This window comes from Diadema antillarum, unplaced genomic scaffold, assembly GCF_040938485.1.
Source record: "Diadema antillarum isolate AM-2024a unplaced genomic scaffold, OU_Dant_1.0 scf00000063, whole genome shotgun sequence".
Taxonomy (NCBI): domain Eukaryota; kingdom Metazoa; phylum Echinodermata; class Echinoidea; order Diadematoida; family Diadematidae; genus Diadema; species Diadema antillarum.
The window spans coordinates 107,748-127,405 of NW_027270952.1; the positions used below are offsets into that span (position 1 = coordinate 107,748).

Here is a 19,658-nt window from a genome sequence, read left to right on the forward strand (position 1 = left end):
TTTCTGTATTCGTGACTTTAGGCTTAATACAGAAATGTAGGAAAGGATTGATAGACATCCACATTTTTTTAACAACCTCCACCTCTAAACATTCACAAAATTATGACTATACTGGTAGGAAGTCTTTTTATGGCAGGAAGTGCTACATCTTGTAGAAACGGATAAAAGAGGAACTGTGTGTTTGCAAATTCCCTCCATGTGTCTGAAGATTGGCCTCAATGATTTATTGCATTATAAATTCCCAAAATGAGTTGAGACAAACTGATGTGTTCTATAAATCTATAAATGTATATCATCCACACACAGTTGACACAAATATTAAACATTTTTTCACAGTTACATTGTATGAAAAATAACTTGTACTCACTACTCAAAGCAGTTGTATCATGTGCATCTGTATGTAGCAGATTATTCGACTCACAAAAGACTGTGTGTCAGTGGACTGTTTCAATAATTTGGTGCATGCTTTTTTTTAAATTGAGTGCCTTTTAATGAGCCCAAAGCATGCTGGAGGTCTGCCCTGCCTAGCAACAAATGGTTGGTGCTACAGCTTTCTGCTTGTGAAACTTGAATGACTGTCTGATCTGTAATTTATTCAATTCTATATATGTTTTGTTTACAAAATTTGCCCTTGACAACCGCAATACTTGCATAAGGATTGCCCTACATAGCAACAAAATTGCAATGTTAGAAACTTTGTAAATTAGGGAGCAGGTGAATGAAATGCTTGTTACTTTAATAGTTCTAGGAAAAGAAACATCCATGAATTTTGATACATTACAGAAACAGTCTATTCCTCTTGTTGTCAAGAATAACATTGCTCTTTTAAAGGTACATGTATGCATGAAGGTTGAATATAAAGACTCCAACTTTCCAAATATTGGCTGGAGATCCCCCATTTTGAGGCCATTTTCTCAAAATGTCCCTCTCTCTTGCTCGAGTTTGAATTTCTCCTGCCCTCGTATGTCTCCCACTTGAAGGAATGGTATAGTTTTGGTTGAGATGGGGCTTCAGGTTTCCTACTTATTTTGAGATAATGAGAAACTTCTTATGAAATATGAAAGAACATGCAGTTGTAGTGTAAGATGTTTATTGGACAATGCTATTTGATGAGGAATTCAAATTTTAGTCATTTGATAAAAATTGGTTTTGAAATACATTGTAGCTGAGTTATCAAAAGACAAAGGGGTCCTAATGAAAGGTGGGACCCACCTTTTTATTATGACCACTTTGTTTTACTTTGTGTTGGTTGGTATCACAGCCAATTCAGAACAACTGTCAAGAAATACATGTCAGTCTGGAATTTTTCTTTTGAGTTGTATACTCTTTCATATTGTAAGTGGTTTATAATCATCGCACAGAAAATTAAAATCTAAACCCCCATCTCAACCATTCCTTTAAGACACTGTAAGATGTAGCATTCTCCAGCTCGGCATTACTTTTGCCATTTACGCCCATGATTAGAAATAGATTAATAAAGAAAGCACCAGAGAGTTGCAATTCTAGAGCATCCAGGCCCATTCAGCAGGCCATGGACCCCGGCTGCAAGGGACATTGCTCTTTCCACTCGTGATGTGAGCTTCAGTTATGTACACAACATTGTGCCCATGTTCACCCAATCAGAGTCTCCCCTTTGCTGCAGGGTTCAGGCGGGAGAATATCCTATTCAAAAGATGCTTTGAGTTGAAGTCTCTGTGATCACATATAGTTGGAGTAAACTAGTCTAATATCAAAGTTTTGAGTGCAGCCAAGATAGTACTGGTAACTCCTGCCTCTTGCATACAAAGTACAATGTATTGTACATGTACTGCATGTATTTTCATACACATACACGTAATTGTTTAGCCCTATGTACAGTTTGTACGTACACTGTATCCTTTGGCTGCCAATTGGCACAGAAAACCCCATTGCCTATATCACACTGTACAAAGTCACTAGCACTGAAAGGGTTAGATGACCCTTTGTGACATGGATGGATGAATGTGCTGTATATCGCATATAATGCACGTTTTGAACGTATAATGTATTACGACACACATATCGGTAGAGTTGTATGACGTGTGAGACGTGACATATGTAATCCAGTCGCTCGTCCAAGCCAGTTACAAAACCAGGTTCAGTCCAAGGGCGCTTTAAATCCAGGATGCCCCATTTCCCATAGCCATCGAAACTACAATAGGTATATGAATATGCATGAGCAAACTGGTAGTTTTCAAATTACTCATGGATTCCATGCTGACTGTAAGTTGGGCCCCAAAGTGTTTGTTATGGTTGCATAGTAAGCCTGTTCAGTCCAGTCTCCTGTAACACCTGCTGCGCTTCCTTCTCCAACTGACACACATGTCTGGAAACTAAATGAATTGTCAATTAATAGATTATTTAATTCCCCTAATCTGTGCTATGTCATTGTGGCTTCCCAGTTGGGACTGAATCTTAGTAAGCTTGCTAAACGTTGCAGCAAGGTCAGGTTTGGATGGTTTACTGAATGGCAATAGAAGAGCTTGGCAAGTTTTAAGCTTAGTGTGTGGGAACCCAAGAGCTGAAGCACAAGTGCAAGTTCAGCAACAATTGGGCGATGAGGGATGTTTCTTTTGCAACATGTTTTTCAAGTGAATCAATGTGAACAGTTTTCAAAAAGACAGTGAAGAAAAGAATATAATGTTTACCATTGTTTTTAATGCTGCACTGATTCATATCAGAGTACATAATCATGTATGGAGTATTCTTTTTTATTTTTACTTTTTGTATGTAAATCATGTCAGTTACTCACTGGGAATGAATGCTTTGCTGGGGAATATTAAGCCCCTGGATTCTTATTATGGAAATTCCCATTATGTTTCTACAAGGCACCCACATTTAGTCCAAGTTGTGTGTTAACGTGTCATTGTCTGTTTATCTTTGCCTAAAGGGCTCCTTTTATGGAGTCGTAAAAACAGTTACGAACATACTAAAAATGGCATGAGGGAGGAACAATCGCTTTACGGGATGATTTGCTTTTGTGAGTTTTATGAATTACTGCATAAAGATGATACACTGTACCTTATTAGGGGACTGATGATTCTCTTTAAAGACCTGTTTAATAGCGTGGGGATACATGGGGGGCATGATTCATTCGATGCTTACTAAGGCACATTCAAAAACCTCAAATATCACCAGTCAGTATAAAAAGCACATAGAGTGTGCATTGAAGCGTACGCTCATCGTTAATTCACTGGCTGTGTGTGTACTCACCCTGAGATATTGACCACAGGGAGTCTCAAATATATACAAGGGAACTTTGTATCTGAGCTGGGCTAGCCTTTTCCCTTCATGGTGCATGGATCACCATGCTCAGGTTTCTATTAAACTGGTGTAACATCAGACATGAAAGTAATCCTTTACTTTTTTGGGGGGGGGGGGGGGGTGGGGGAGGGACCAGCCTTTACATGAAGTTCGTTTGTGTAATGAAGTTATCAAAACTTTGAATCTGGCGGCTGTAGGCATTGTTGCAATGAAGATGCGGTAAAGACCAGAAGTCAAGGCATGTGATGTTACCCCTTGTATAGCTTACAATTCGCAAAGACAACAAGTTAGTTGCACAATGATATCTCTTTTACAAGAGCATATACAGGATAATTTGCTTAATTATATTGTTATCTTTAGCTGTTGACAATAGATAATGGTTTCTGTGGATTTTTTTTCAAGGTTTAGTCATTGAAAAAAGTTTCATTTGATTACTAATTTCTGATTACTAATGTGTCATCTCAGAATGACAACTTTGTGATTTTTATCTTGCCTTCATTTCACATGTATCAGTGCTAATATTGTGCATATTTCATTAACCAGTGTAAGATATGCTTAGACAATAACCACACCAATTATCAATTATGTACATTCAGCTTCTAAAAGGGACTTGTAGAAAGTGATATCTGAGAGATGTTTGAGAAAAGCATGATTTATCTGACATTGATAGCAACAACCTTGGCTGCAAGCATTAGATGTCCTCAAAATTATTTGTAATTTTGCATCTTCTTTTCTTTTTCATCCATTTATGTCTCTTTCCTCTTTCTACTTCTTGCTCTTCTCCCTCTTATATTCTTTTTTGTTTCTTTTTGTTCTCCTCCTACTTCTTTTTCTTCCTTCTGCTTTATCTTATTTTTTTTCTTTTTTACCCACCGACAGTCAACCAGAAGTGTTGCTGTTTTGGCTGTTTACAACTGTAGTATACTTGATTGTAATTGTCACCGAGAGTATTGTCTGTCATGGTATATAATAGAATGATGTTCTCCCGTTGTCATGGTGACACAGGTCCTCCGGACCCACCGGTGATACAGGGTGCATCTCGAGACCTGGTGGAGGACCAGCAGACCACCGTCACCTGCCAAGCGGACAATGGACACCCAGCGCCGTCCTTCCAGTGGTTCGTCGGCGACCGGAACCTGACCGTGGACGCCGTGCTGCAGATGTCGACCGACGTCAACGACCGCTTCGACGCCACGAGCCTGCTGAGCTACATCCCACAGCGGGAGGATAACGGCCTGGCCCTCCAGTGCAGCGTCAGCCACCCGGCACTGCCCCAGCCGATGAGAGTCTTGAGTGACTCCCTAGTTGTCAATTGTGAGTCTTTGTATTCTATTTGTACCCTCTCTCTTTGATGCTTAAAAACAGAAAGTAACAATCTGTCTCCTCTGGATTACTGAAAGCAAAAAAATTAAAATGAAATTAATGGAAAGTGATGAAAATCTCTTTATGGGATCGTATAGTTTTGGTTTGAAGCCTACTGTCAGCTTTCTAACATTTCTTTGTGAGATAATGAGATACCTCTTATGAAAGAGCATGTAATTCTAAGAGGGATTCAACATTTATTTGATGAATATCGGTTTTGAAATGGCGGAGATACCCAAAACAGAGCAATCCTAATAAAAGGTGGGACTCACCTTTTATTAGGATTGATTTGTTTTACTTTGTTTTTGGATGCCTTTAATAGCCATTCCAAAACTGATTTTCATCTAATAAACTTTGAATTCCTCCTAAAATGGTGTGCTTTGTATTATTTCATAAATAGTTTCTTGGTGTTTTGCAAAAAGTTAAAAGTCCAATCCTCATCTCCACCAATACTATGCCATCCTTTTAACTGTATTTCAGAGTTATACTAGTAGTTCCTGCTTTTGAAGATTCACACTGTCTTTGAACCAAATTTCCAGGCTTTATGGTGTGGAGATATTTGAAGGAAGTGGCATGGAGTCAAAGGGTATATTTCCACACCCAATTTCATGGTTTCATGAGGATTAATTTGGACAGGAAGGTATACTTAGCGTAGAGATCCGTGCTTATAAACATGGTGAATGTGTAGATGAAAACCAGGAGTGGCTTCCTAAAGATGTCTACTTTTTAGGTCAAAGCGTTGATGGATTAGTCACCTCATCTCACTCGATTCATTATCCCTCTTCCTTCGGAAGAGATTTGTGTAAATCCTTCCTTTTGCAAAATATTTCTTGTACTTTGCTTGCGCAGGCTTCAAACCTTTCAAGAATCTATTTGACTGTAATGATGAAATCATGAAATCACTGCGCAAATACTCCAAATATGCATAATGTAAAACCGAAATGTTTGCGTGCATTTTAGTTTCATGAATTTTGTGAGAGCCAAGTTTCACAAAATTAAAATGCGCTCAAAGTTCTTGTGTACACTATATGCATTGAATGCCAGTGACCATTCGCAAAAAAAAAAAAAATGATGCTGCGAAAAAAGGCTATCAGCTTCAATTCACGAGAATTTGTTCCCACGAATACATCTTGCTTTTTAGTATTCACAAGAAATACATGGAATAAGAGTATACTCAAATCAATTCTTTCATCTTCTATTTTCATCTATAATTTGGATCTGTCTAAAATTGTGTATGTGATAGAGGAATGGGCTCTTTCAAAGTACTGTATCTGTTTCATTGAAAAGCCAATAAGAAATTTTAAGGAAATCATACACAAGATTGATGGTAAAACTTGTATCCCATGTTGCATAGTAAATATACTATATGTGACCGTGCACCTCAAAACGAACATAAAGTCGCACACACTGATTTTGCGTGAGGACTGAAAATAAGTGAAATGGTTCAACCTAGCCGAACTTGACTTTTCCACATTTTCTGAAAGAGCGGGTCTTCTTTTACATTATGCTAAAATTCGGTATCATAAAACGGGCAGGAGAGTATGTTTTTTAGCAGTTTATCTCGAACATTTTTGGTAGAATATCGTGATTGGGTGTGTCTTTAGAATCCCTTTTTCATTTCTGAAAAACCTTGTCCACACTCTTCACTTTCAACTCTAATAACTTTTGAAAGGATAGTGCTACTGCTTTGAAAGTTAGCATTAATTATGGACAGAATGTGTTAATGAGGCATGTCTAATTTCAGTTTAATCTGGTAATCCCTTCATTGTTGTTACTCTGGTGGTTTACTTCCTGTTTTTTTGTCCCATTCATCTCACAGCCAGAACGGTTTGGTAAAGATTAAGCGCTTGAATAGACACTGTACTTCAGAGCCTCTTTTCTCAGTTCACACTTTTCCTGAGTTTGTGCTTTCTTTCCAACATTTAGATAAGTTAGGAGAGTCCATTTGATTTGAGTTATACATCATTTTAAAGCTTAAAGTCTGCTCTTTCAGAATATGGTCTTAACTTCGTATCTGGCGACTTTTTGTTTGTTTTGAGGTGCAGGGTCACATATGACAGAATTAAAGAAACTTATTTTTGTTACAAAGCTGAATGTCTGTAGAACCGTACTTCTCATACTAGGATGATGATCCCATTGTGGTCAGGATTCTGCTTGAGCTTTAAACCTCCATTTACCCCCCCCCCCCCTTACTTCTCACACCGTTATTTTGCCCCATCAATCAGCCTAATTATGCTAAAAATTCAATCTTATGAAAGGTGCTGTATAAGCTGCAATTTCTGGGAGAGTTCAATTTTCATGAATCTCCTGGATTTAACAACACACAAAAATGTCACCATGCACTGGGGTAAAAACACTGCTGTTCCATACAGCGAACACACACTCATCTCCTACTCTTTGAGTGACAATATAGCCTTGAAAACAACATCTTGGCGAAACATCTGTGAGCTCTTCATTCACAAAAATAACAGCTTATAGTACTAATGTACTGTCCAGCTTCCCATGTGTAGACACTCCTTGAAAAAAACACAAACAAACAAACACTTTCCTCAAGTCCTTAAAAACATATTTGTTCTGTTATTAAATGATTATCATATGTTGTATTTTGTATGTTTAATAATTATATTGTTTTGTTAGAATTATGTAAGTTGTAGTTTATGGTATTCTACTCAATTATGTAAAGCGCATAGAGATTCCAGGAATATTATGCGCTATATAAGCAGCTATTATTATTATTATTATTATTATAAACAAACAAACAAAAAAACAGCAATGACAAAAATTAATACAGTTCAAGGAATGCAGAGAACATGTAAAGCAAATTAACCACCACAACACTCCTCTTTTCCTCAGACTGTCCAAGATCTGTGGAAGTGATCGTCTGCCCCACGGTGGTGGCCGGTCAGTCTGAGCTGATGATCTGTAAGTCTGGGGTCAGCAACCCAGCAGCAAACCTCGTTTGGACCATGGGTGAGTCTGTCCAACTGGCTCAGTCTAATTCATGGGTTTTTTGTTCTCCAAGAAGTCTTTAATTCATTCATTTTTATATCATTATGACTGTATTGAATAAATTAGATGAATAAGAGGTAATGTCCATGTATCTCTCAAATTTCCTGAATTTTCTGCAAATGTTGAAACAAGTTGTTTTTTAACATTATTCAAGAATAGAATCAAGTTTTCAATTGAGCTATGGACTTGCTTGACAATAAGGAATGATACAATATTTTGTGATTTCACTGAATTGCAAAATACATAATCTGTGAGCACTGAAAGAGAATGAAGTGAAGCATAGGGAGGCTTGATATACTGTATTCTATCTTGTAGAAGGTTTGTGTTTTTTTTTTTCAATATGCTAGTATGAACTTTTCCTGCCTTTATGAAGCTTTGCATGTAGAAATTGACACAGATTTATGCAACTTTGATATGAATGAAAAATGCTGTTACTAATTGCAATGACATGATACTGTTATTCATACAACTGCTGCCACTGCAACTTTCAGTACATAGGACATTACAATAATAGTAATATGAATAACAAGAATAGTGGTACAATGTAGCTATTATGGTGGTTTATGATAGTGAATAAATCATAATAATAGTATAATAATGTATTGTTATTGGTATGATTTGTGATCATGGCAGTATGATTTATATTCGTAATGATAATGATTCCAGCACAGTAATACTGTAAAAGTGGATATTTTCGCGTGACTAATTTTTCGCGCTTGGCCGGGTCGGAAGAGTTTCGCGTGTTTTTATTTCCGCGGAATCAAGACATCACGCACAGGCACATATGGCAAGCAAAAATATTCGCGTGCTTTTATTTTCGCGCTAGTTTCTGGTTGCGCGAAATGCGCGAAAATTTGAACACCGCGAAAATTTCCACTTTTACAGTATACATTTCAGAAAACAATATGTTGCTCCAGAACATTCAGGTTGATGTTTTACGGATACAGTCATGACCTTCCTCCAATGTTTCCTATGATTCTTATCGACCCTGTAGGTACCACTACAATTGAGGATGCTGACGCCTACCAGACACACTTTGAGGAAAATAGCGCCCCCATGGGACAGAAGACAACACTGAGCTACATGAGGAACTTCACCAGGGCTGACTATGGGCAGAGCTTCCGCTGCTGTGCTACCGCCACCCCAACCTGCCCTACAGCCACGGTGTGCTCGGAGGAATGTTTGCCAGACATCCAGTGTGAGTTCACTTCTTCCTCTTCCTCTTCTCTCTGTCTATAGCTCCCCCTCTCTCCTCTTCCTCTTCTTTCTATGTCTAGAGCTCCCCCTCTCTCCTCTTCCTCTTCTTTCTATGTCTAGAGCTCCCCCTCTCTCCTCTTCCTCTTCTTTCTATGTCTAGAGCTGCCCCTCTCTCCTCTTCCTCTTCTTTCTATGTCTAGAGCTCCCCCTCTCTCCTCTTCCTCTTCTTTCTATGTCTAGAGCTCCCCCTCTCTCCTCTTTCTTGTCCCACTCACCCTCTGCCCCCCCTTCTTCTCTCTCCTTATGCCTCCTCGTTCACTCTTTGTCTCCATCTCCCATTTATCCTTTTTATTCCATCTCTCTCTCTTTCTGTCTTTCTTCATCTTCATCCCTCTGTATCTTATTTTCTCTTACCCCTTTCATTCCACATCCCTCCCCCCCCCCTCTCTTTCCTGTCTTTTCCTCTCTCTTCTTTTGGTCTTTTTCCTCCTCTCCTATTTTCTCCTGTTCATTCCATCATGCCATCTTTGTCTTTCCATCTTTCCATCTTCATCTCTTTTATCATTGGAACCTTCTTCTAGTGCAGAGCTGCCAAGTCTCCCTGGTTCTGCAGGAGTCTCCCTGAAAATGTCAAATTCTGTTTATGTCTGAATAAGAGAATATTAAAATCTCCCTGATTTGGGAATTATTTTTGCCCATTGAAATGCATGTAACACACAGATATCTCCCTGATTGCTGTGTGGAATCTCCCAAATTTGGATGTGGGAATGTTGGCAGACCTGCTCGTGTGATATGTTTGGTAACACAATTCTGCAATTTGTCAATCATTTCCTTCTTCAGATCCACCGACCGTGCCGCTCCTCATCCGAAACCAGAGCGACCGTTTCATCCAGGAGGGCACCGAGGATTTTGAGATCACCTGTCAAGCCGATGGCAACCCCAAGCCGGGCCTGGTCTGGATCAAGGCCGACAACCCTGGTCTGATGCTTGATCAATTCACCAAAGATGATGGCTCCCAGGCCCTGCGGTTCCAGCGGGTGCGGCGATCTCACACCGGTATCTACCGATGCCTTGCTGACAATGGCATTGCCCCATCCACCATGAACGAAGAACAGCTGATCGTTGACTGTGAGTAATTCCCTTATGTAGTGAACATGTAACCCACATTTAGCACTGGTCTTTTGTGTGTGTGTGTGTGTGTGTGTGTGTGTGTGTGTGTGTGTGTGTGTGTGTGTGTGTTTGTTTTCTTCTCTGTCACAGCAAAAGGTTTCTTTGGCTGAGATGTTGTTGATATGAAAAGCAGAAACCTTTTTGCTTTTGTATGGACTGGAATGCCAGAAATGCCATAGAGCTGGCAGCAAGACAGCCTTTAAGGAGCAGTTGTGTGTTTTGAGCGCCAATTGGCAGAGAAAACCCCATAGCATTGCATGCACTGTCCATAGTTCCTGGCACAGAAAGGGTTAAGGATATGTTATACAACCCGTTGTAAGTACAGTCACCTTTTTTATATGTGCCTACTTGTGATCCCCAGTCTGTTTGATTTTGTGAGGCAGATGGCTCTGCCAAGCATTTTATTGTGAGTCAGTTGTTTGTAGTCATGGTTACAACCTGAAGTGAGTGTTGTTTACTATTTCCTTATATGACAATCAGGGTTGTCAAGTAGTCATACAGACATTATGATCATCTGACAGTCACTCCATTTACTTAACCCGTTTAGGATGGGCGCATTTCGCTACAACATATTTCTCATAGACCCTTGCCCGAGTATACTTGGGACTCGTCCTCAACGGGTTAAAGGCAGGCTGTACTCTTGTTGAAATAAAAACAAAAAGAATAAAACAATTTTAAGTTAAATGTATTTATTTTATCATTCTTTCATTTCAAATAGTTCCTCCAACTATATTGAACAAGGCTGACAATCGCTCAACATTTACTTAACCCGTTTAGGATGGGCGCATTTCGCTACAACATATTTCTCATAGACCCTTGCCGGAGTATACTTGGGACTTGTCCTCAACGGGTTAAAGGCAAGGTGTACTCTTGTTGAAATAAAAACAAAAAGAATAAAACAATTTTATGGTAAATGTATTGATTGTATCATTCTTTCATTTCAAATAGTTCCCCCAACTATATTGAACAAGGCTGACAATCGCTCAACAGCCAACGAGGGCTCCACAGTCACCTTGAAGTGCGTTGCCGAGGGCAACCCCAGCTTCACCATCTCCTGGAGTCGCCACGGCAACCACTCAATGGACCTCTGGGAGCGGGCCACTGAGGAGCAGGTGGAAGATAATACCGACTACAAGAGTGTCATCACCAGCACGTTGACCATCGAGGACGTCCAGCCAAAACTTGACCACGGCAATTACGAGTGCACGTCGAGCAACCCGCAGGGAAATGACTCCTTCATTATCACTCTGAGTGGAACTTGTAAGTTATCCTACTATTAAACATCTCTGGCTTTTCAAAGATGTATTCGGCCTGATACTAGGGAATGATTTTTCTTATGATTGCTGTATATGCTTTGTACTGGACTTTACTTCCATCAGTGATAAGATAATCCACTTTAAGTTTAGATGAAGTGATTGACCACAAAATGAGCTATTAAACTCGGGTCTAGGGCAATTACCCCCTGGGCAATTACCCCGGACCCTTCCCCTGGCCCTAATCCTAATCCTAATCCTGAATCTAATCCTAACCCTAACCCAAACTCCTAACACTAAACCTAACCCTAACCCTAATCTTAACTCTAACCTTACCACTAACCAGTATTTAGCCGGGTGGTAATTGCCCTCTGGGGGTAATTGCCCGGATACGATTAAACTCCAATATTGGTAATCTGAGATATTTGCAAGTGAAGCTGTTTAAAAAAAAATAAAAATAACTAGAAAATATCGGATATCTTTCATCGTAACTTCAAGTATATCCCAAGTTATATAACAAGTGAGGTATCACTGGAAAATTTGTTACTTTGTTCGATGATGATGATCTGATGATGAACTTACTTTAAAATGTTTGAAATTGGGCTTAACTACTTTGCCATCAAACTGTTCATATAGAAGGGATTCAGCTATTCTTCCTTCTTCACCTGGGTTGTCATTGTTTTATTCAGCATTTCATTATTCTCTATGTAGAAAGGTACAGTTTGCACAGTTGTAAAAAGCAACACATTCGCCCAGTTTTTGAGTGTCCTACCTGATACTAGTGTAGATGTGCATGGAGATACATGTGTATCTTTTTACCCGTTTAATAATATTTAGTACAACTTACCAGCTAGTTCACCTCAAGAACCAAAACACACTTGACTCTCTTCCACACAGCCAAACCGGAAGCCCCATCTCATCTCAGCGTCAACATGTCGGAGACGACTGCCGATTCCATCCCGGTTGCCTGGCAACCAGGCTTTGACGGAGGGGAAGCACAAAGTTTCATCGTCAAATACTGCACGAACGAGAGTACCCCACAATGCGAGGAGATGTTTGGTGCGTTGCTACCATAAACAAAACAAGCAAAAAACTAAAGTTGATGAAATATGATCATGATGATAGCTCTCCGGAAACAATGAGACTCTAACATTTTCTGTCAATGTTTGAATTTGAATGTGAAGAAGATAATGGTCCTGTGGTTTGCGTGATTAACTGTGAATGGGCGGGTCTGCACTACATTAGTGCAGAGGAAATGAAGTCATTCAGTGGCAGATGGTATTCACAAATAGGAAAGCCTGACATATATGCACAAACATCTCTTGGACAGGGTTGGTAAAAAATGGATATGTACCCATGTCCATACAAATGGTCCCTTTTTATTATCATCAGGGCCCATTTCAGTAGCACCTGATAGATAAAACCTGACAGCTCTTTGGGAGCTCCATGATTTTGATTTGTGATTGTTGTTTATTAGTTGTGCTCTTACCCTCTCAAGGCAACAGGAGTTTTAACCTTTACCATGCATTATATGCTACTTGGCACTGTTGTGTTCATGTCATTGTTTGTGAAAAGAGATCACCTAATCTCCTTTAATCCCTTTTTGTCATCGTGGCCTCTCTGTTGAGGCATTGTTAGAGGCATTGTGAGCTGCCTAGCTTCCGTTATGGTCTTTGATGCACTACATGTGTATAACTATTGGAAGTGTCAGTAGAACACTGGCAAAAAAATGGAAAGTTATACAGTTTTTTTATGCCTCCGCAACGAAGTGGCCGGAGGCATTATGTTTTCGGGTCATCCGTCCGTCCGTCCGTCCGTCCGTCCGTCCGTCCGTCCGTCCGTACGTCCGTACGTCCGTACGTCCGTCCGTCCCGTTTTGTTTTTGTCGATATCTCAAGAACCGTGTGGTGGTTTTACATCAAACTTGGTATGAGGGTATATCCTTGAGGGATAATACTTTGTGTGGATTTTAGGGTCACAGGGTCAAAGGTCAAAGGTCACAGGTTATTTTGTGGAAAAAAAAAGAATTGAAATTTCATGTTTTTCTCCATATCTCGCAAATGGTTCAAGGTATCTTCATGGAACTTAGTATATATGCTTGTACCGATGGGCAGTGATTATCTAGGGAAGTTGGGGGTCATGGGTCAAAGGTCAGGGGGGTCAAAGGTCAAGGTCAACTCCTCAAAATATCACTACTTTCCTTATATTTATGCAATGAATGAAGTCTTTTTTTTTTTACTTGATGTATACATGTATTACCCAATATATATTCTGTGGGAAGTTTCTTGCCAAAAGGTCAAAGGTCAAAAGGTCAAAGGTCAAGTGAAAGTGCTGAATTGCACTTTTTCCTCCATATCTCAAAAGTAACTCAAGGTATCATCATGAAACTTACATATTTATGCATGTTTAACCTAACAGTGATTCTCTTTGGAACTGTGAGGTCAAAGGTCAAAGGCCAGGTTTAGATAATGCTCTTTTCCCATTTGATACTGAAATTATACTTTTCTCAATACCTTGAAAAATTACTCAATGCATAAACTTATAAAAGGGTCAAAAGTCAAGTAAAAATCATTAGTTCCCCAAATACCTGCACTCTGACATTTTAATCATTCATCCAATTGAACCTAGTTCTAGGAAAGTGAACATTCAGCACATTTGTGTCAAACCTGTCATTTTAATATTTTGCCAATTGTTTGAAACTGTCATCACACATTGTCAAGACATTGTACTATAGACCTATTAGGAGAACCATGCATTATGGCGGAGGCATATCAGTCGCCGTAGCGATATATCTAGTTTTTTAATGCAACTTTTGAAATAAAATTCTTCACCTGCCCCCCCCCCCCCCCCAATTCGAATAGATATATGAAACTTATAAGTGTACCTGTTTGGGGACAGGATGCAATCTAATGAAGTTTCTTAAATATATGTTGAAAAATGGCATAAATGTCTCTTTTTGCAGGTATTAGAGAGAATGGATACGTCATAGAACCACTAGAGGCATTCACACGGTACATCATTTCAGTGTCGGCAGAAAACAGCAATGGTAGAAGTACAGAGAGTGCTGAAGTGCTGGCTTCAACAGCCCGTGAGTATTTTGGTTTTACCCTTTCCAGAGATCTACACAAATATTCATTGTAAAGTTTGTTGGACAATATGTTGTAAAACTGCTGATCAGAGCCAGATATCCCCTCAGTCACATGGTGTGAAAGGCTTTCAGACATCTTGGTTCATTGATATCTGTGTGTGTGAAGCAAACTTGGTTTGAAATACCGTATGTCCCCCAAAAAAATTAGAACGGGGCCCTACCCAATGATATCTTTAAAGATATTGCATCAATCTACAAGTACAAATTCAGGGTATGAAACTAAACTCATTGCCCACATCTTACAGAAAACCCCATTCGATTTACTTCAGTGGTCAAAGAGAAATGAGGAATTTTGTGGAGGATGTCGGGAATCTCTTTTGTCCAAGTTCTGTCTATTGTTCACACACAAAATCATCGAAGTGCTAAACTTGGAAGAATCAGACTCATGACATGCTTTACTACAATCCCCATTTCTCTGTGACCGCTTAACCAAATCAAATGGGCATTTGTGCAAAATAGAGCTAAGATGTTATACATTGTATTTTAACACCTTGAAGTAGCATTGAAAAAAAAATAATCATATTGGATGTTATCAATGCAAAAATCTGATTGTAATTTTTGTGGGACATCCTGCAGTATGTCCCTCAAAAATTACAATCAAATTTTTGAATTGATAACATCCAAAATGATCGACCTGTCTAAGTGCTACTTCGGGGCCTTAAAATATAACATCTTAGCTTTATTTTGCAGAAAACCTCATTCAATTTGGTTAAGCGGTCACAGAGAAATGTAGATTGTTGTAAAGCATGTCATGAGTCTAATTTTTCAAATTTTAGCAATTCAATGCTCTAGTGCGTGAATAATAGACAGAACTTGGACAAAAGAGATTCCCAACATCCTCTACAAAATTCCTCATTTCTCTTTGACCACTGAAGCAAATCGAATGGGGTTTTCTGTAAGATGTGGGCAATGAGTTATAGTTTCATACCCTGAATTTGTACTTAGATTGATTTGCTATTTTTAAAGATACATTGTATCATTGCGGGGGTCCCGTTGTAATTTTTTTGGGGACATACTGTACATCTGTATGAAGCCTTGTGTGAACTTTATTGTGATTGACAGCAGATTGACATGTGTGACTTTAAAGGTGCCAGTTCCATCTAATTCCATTTTTTTATAGAAAGCACACATTTTTGCACAATTAACTTTGCATTCGGTTGAGTAAGATGAATTCACAAGTTTTGAATTCCATGGAAACAGGATGTACATAATATAGTATTACATATAATGATCAAAAAAATACAAGTGCTTTTATTTTTTGTGCTACATGTAGTTTCTTGTTGCACAAAATGTGTGGAAATTTCTTCACAAAAATTTCTACCAGTGAAGTATGTAATAATGAAGAGAAAGGTATCAGGGTTTGCTATTAGACATTAGAGGTTCTTTGAACAGATAATGAATCATTGCCTAGTCTCTATGATGCAATAAAAATTTTGAGAATGTTATGAGATCATGTGTATCTACCATCTGTGTATTTTGTGTTGCTGTAGAGTGGCATATCAGTCAGACACAGAGACTGGTACTGAAAGTGAAGCAACCATTCACTTTTTTGTTAATATCAGTAATACCATGATGCATTTATCTCATCTTCCTTTTCTATCATTCCTTTCTTTCAGCATCAATACCAAGTGTCTATGGTAAGTTGGATAAAAGTCTACTGGAGCCAAATTGGAAAAAATAAACAAACAAACAAACAAATTAAAACACACCTGCATGAAATGTGCAATGTACGTACTTCTACCAATGAAATCATAACCACTGTGTGTCTCTAAGACTCTTAATTTCATAGTCAGGACATTAAATCAAAGGAGATTGATTGGTTGAAATGTTTTACATATTTCCACAAAACAGTGATAGAACTGGCAATTATATACTTACAACTTATAATATACAGATATTGATCATTGGTAATGATGTTTTTGTTCTACAATAAGGTTAATCACAAGAAACATGAAAACAATTTTGGTTGATAACATCTGTTCTTAAACCAGACACTTATCGCATCACCTTCTTAACCCGTTGAGGACGAGTCCCGAGTATACTCGGGCAAGTGTCTGTGGGAAATGCGTGTTGTAGCAAATTCAGTCCGTCCTCAACGGGTTAACAAATTTGTATGTGTTTTTTTTTTAATCTGAATGTGACGATTGTACACATTTCACTAGTACAGTGTATCTTGATGTTTAGCAGTGCAAAGCAATGACCTCCCAACCATTCTGAATTTTGAGGATAAAATCTGAGTTTTGACCATTCTCAGATCATGTTTCAATAGGAGCTTCCTATTTGTCCTTTTAATTTTTTTCAAAATTTTCTAATTTTACTGCACAATCCTATTGCGAAATGCTCTTTCTTTTCTGCTTTGTAGTCAAATCCCTGATTTTCAGTTAGAAATGTTGGATGATGTGGAAGTAGCACTTCACATCAAACAGTTATTGATCTCAACAGTTGACTTCAGTGGAAGGTTTCATGCAAGATGCATTTAAGATATTCATATCAAGAAATACTGATGCAGCTTGAACCTACAAGGGAACTTGTTTTTTGTTTTTGTTTTAGTTTTTGCTTTGTTATGTGTGTTCTTTAAAAGCCACATTTGTGTTTTGATGCACCCTTGTTTTGTGCTCTAGGTGTGATTGTGTCCAATGAAAATGGGGTCGTATCGTTGAACACGGACCCGAGCACGGAGATTCCCGAAGAGCTGTGCTTTAAGGTTGAGATTCCCGCAGACGGACAGTGCAACCCGAAGAGCGCCTGCCTAGAGCCGGGGGTCAAAGTTCAGAAGCGCAGTGACCAGCCTGTCACTGTGGTCACCTATGGCAGAGGGCTGTGCAGTATTGTGGAGCGTGTCGAAGGTATCCATCCCTTTAATACTGTTCTTCATTCACCAATAGACAGCTAGACTGTTTTCTTTATGACTAATTAAAAAATTGTTCTTCATCAACTTGAATAAACGGATATCATTCAGTGTCTGAGTAACATCCATGATAAAAAAATATAAATGAAAAAATTGGGTATACATGTGCTTAGGTGGGACTTTTGTCCATAATCATAATATGCCCATGATTTCTTTATCATGGTTATTAGTAGAGGTGGGCTATAGAGGGTGACATTTTGAAAACATGCTCATCACACCTTAGTTTGATGAGTTTTTGCCTACTGACACCATTTTTGAAAAAAAGAACGAAAAAAATACGAAATCCAGGGTGCCTTGGCCGAAATCGTAAAAAATCCAAGATGGACGCCGTTTTGGCTTAAAAAAGACATTTTTGGCTATAACTTGGCTATTTTTTGGTCTATTGAGATGGTTTTGGTGTCTAACCCCATGTTTTAGGGGTCAAGGAAATGGATTATAATGATAATTTTAGCATAAAACCTAAACTACCACATGATACTAACCTTTTTCCCATATTTTGGGTTAAATTTTCATTCTCCTGTACCCCTACCCCAATCGCCATTTTTTGCACTTTTTTCTGCATTTTTTTTTTTCAAGTCATGTTAACTACCATACTCCTAATAACAAGTTCCAGCTATCAATTTGGTTTTTTCCTACCGATAATACGGCAAGAAGTACAAATCACTTACATTATACATGTATGTGTCATACCAACACTGGTGTGTGGATGGTGCATTCAGAATACATGGTAGCTGTGGAACTAGTGCTAATACTGTATCTGCTTTATAGTGCCCATTAACATTTTAGTCATAATACCTTTAACAATAGTCAGTGAACAGTTCTACTGTAGGTGTACAAATTTGTAAATGACTTGAATAAGCCTTCTGTGATAAGCCAATTGTCCAGCACAAAGGTAATGTTTTGAATATACATTTGTAGATGTGTACACTGTACCCGCTTTTTTGCCTAGAAAACACATTTTTACCGTAACTCAGTCACTTTGTCATCTCATAGCCTGGTTTTGGTGTTACACTATCACCACTTGGTCCTTTATTTGTCATGCCTGCATTTCCCTACCACCATGTACATTAATTGCAGTACTATTATATTAAAAGCAATAGAGTCCTCAGGTTTGGTGAAAAATTTGACACCATCAGTCTGGGTGATTCAACCAATTCTATGACAAGCAGATGTTATGTACAATGTAGGTTCCTCACATACATGTAGCATCATAATTATGGTAAAGTCATCATCTCACTCTCTGTGACTGAAAGTTCCTTAAGCTGAAGTAATTAGTGTCTTTTGACTTTATTAGTTATTTCTACTTACTCTTTTCAAATTCCCAAATGTGTTCCAAGCACAAGCAGTTAGAGTATGTGCATAGGCTGTCTGTTACATGAATGTAAAAGATGGGGAGGCCCATTAACAATGTTGACGAACTCAAGGAATGCCTGGATACCAAAGATCCCACCAAACTCAAAGCTATTCTACGTGTATGTAGAGAACTATCATACTGCAGATTCATATCCCATCAAGATTATTGTGCACCCACACTTGTATAAGTTCTTGAAACCAAATCTCTGAGATGGAAATGAAGGTGAACTTGACTCGATCCTCTTTAGACTGGAGGAGAGTCAATCTCCCTGCCCCTGATCTGTCTACTGTTCAATAATGATAATGATAATGATAATGATAATGAATAAAACTTGTATAGCACTTAATACTGATGTTTCTAAGCACATTAATCGGGGAAAAAAAGATGGTGAATGCATTCAATCTAAAGTCAACCAATGGCAGCACACGACCAACTGCCCACCCTTATACAAATCTGTAAAGCATGCCTCGCAAGCTTGCCGCAAGCTTGCGGGCCAGATCTTGGCAAGCTTGCGGCAAGCTTGCGGCAAGCTTGCGGCAAGCTTGCAGCAAGCTTGCAGGGTTCCAAATATTTAAATGAGCTGCCGAAAATTTGCATACTAGCTTGCTGCAACCTTGCAGGGCTAGCTCACATACCTGCAAGCTTGCACAAAGTTTTTAGCTTGCCGCAAGCTTGCCGGCCAGCTCACTGCAAGCTTGCGGGCCAGCCTGTGGCAAGCTTGCAGCAAGCTTGCAGCAAGCTTGCAGGGTTCCAAATATTTAAATGAGCTGCTGCAAATTTGCATACTAGCTTGCTGCAACCTTGCAGGGCTAGCTCACATACCTGCAAGCTTGCACAAAGTTTTTAGCTTGCCGCAAGCTTGCTGGCTAGCTCGCTGCAAGCTTGCGGGCCAGTCTGTGGCAAGCTTGCGGCAAGCTTGCAGGGTTCCAAATATTCAAATGAGCAGCCGCAACCTAACATGCTAGCTTGCTGCAA

General features: G+C 39.0%; 1 protein-coding gene across 1 annotated transcript in view; it reads left to right on the top strand.

The window, feature by feature from the left end:
• LOC139716234 (nephrin-like) overlaps window positions 1-19,658 on the top strand; it is a 71,019-nt gene that overhangs the window by 46,542 nt on the left and 4,819 nt on the right. The window contains exons 7-15 of the mRNA XM_071627799.1: window positions 4,288-4,596; window positions 7,498-7,614; window positions 8,648-8,851; window positions 9,691-9,978; window positions 10,969-11,280; window positions 12,171-12,332; window positions 14,236-14,361; window positions 16,038-16,058; window positions 17,043-17,267. Of these exons, the coding sequence (XP_071483900.1) occupies window positions 4,288-4,596; window positions 7,498-7,614; window positions 8,648-8,851; window positions 9,691-9,978; window positions 10,969-11,280; window positions 12,171-12,332; window positions 14,236-14,361; window positions 16,038-16,058; window positions 17,043-17,267 (1,764 nt within the window). The remainder of the gene's footprint in view (window positions 1-4,287; window positions 4,597-7,497; window positions 7,615-8,647; window positions 8,852-9,690; window positions 9,979-10,968; window positions 11,281-12,170; window positions 12,333-14,235; window positions 14,362-16,037; window positions 16,059-17,042; window positions 17,268-19,658) is intronic.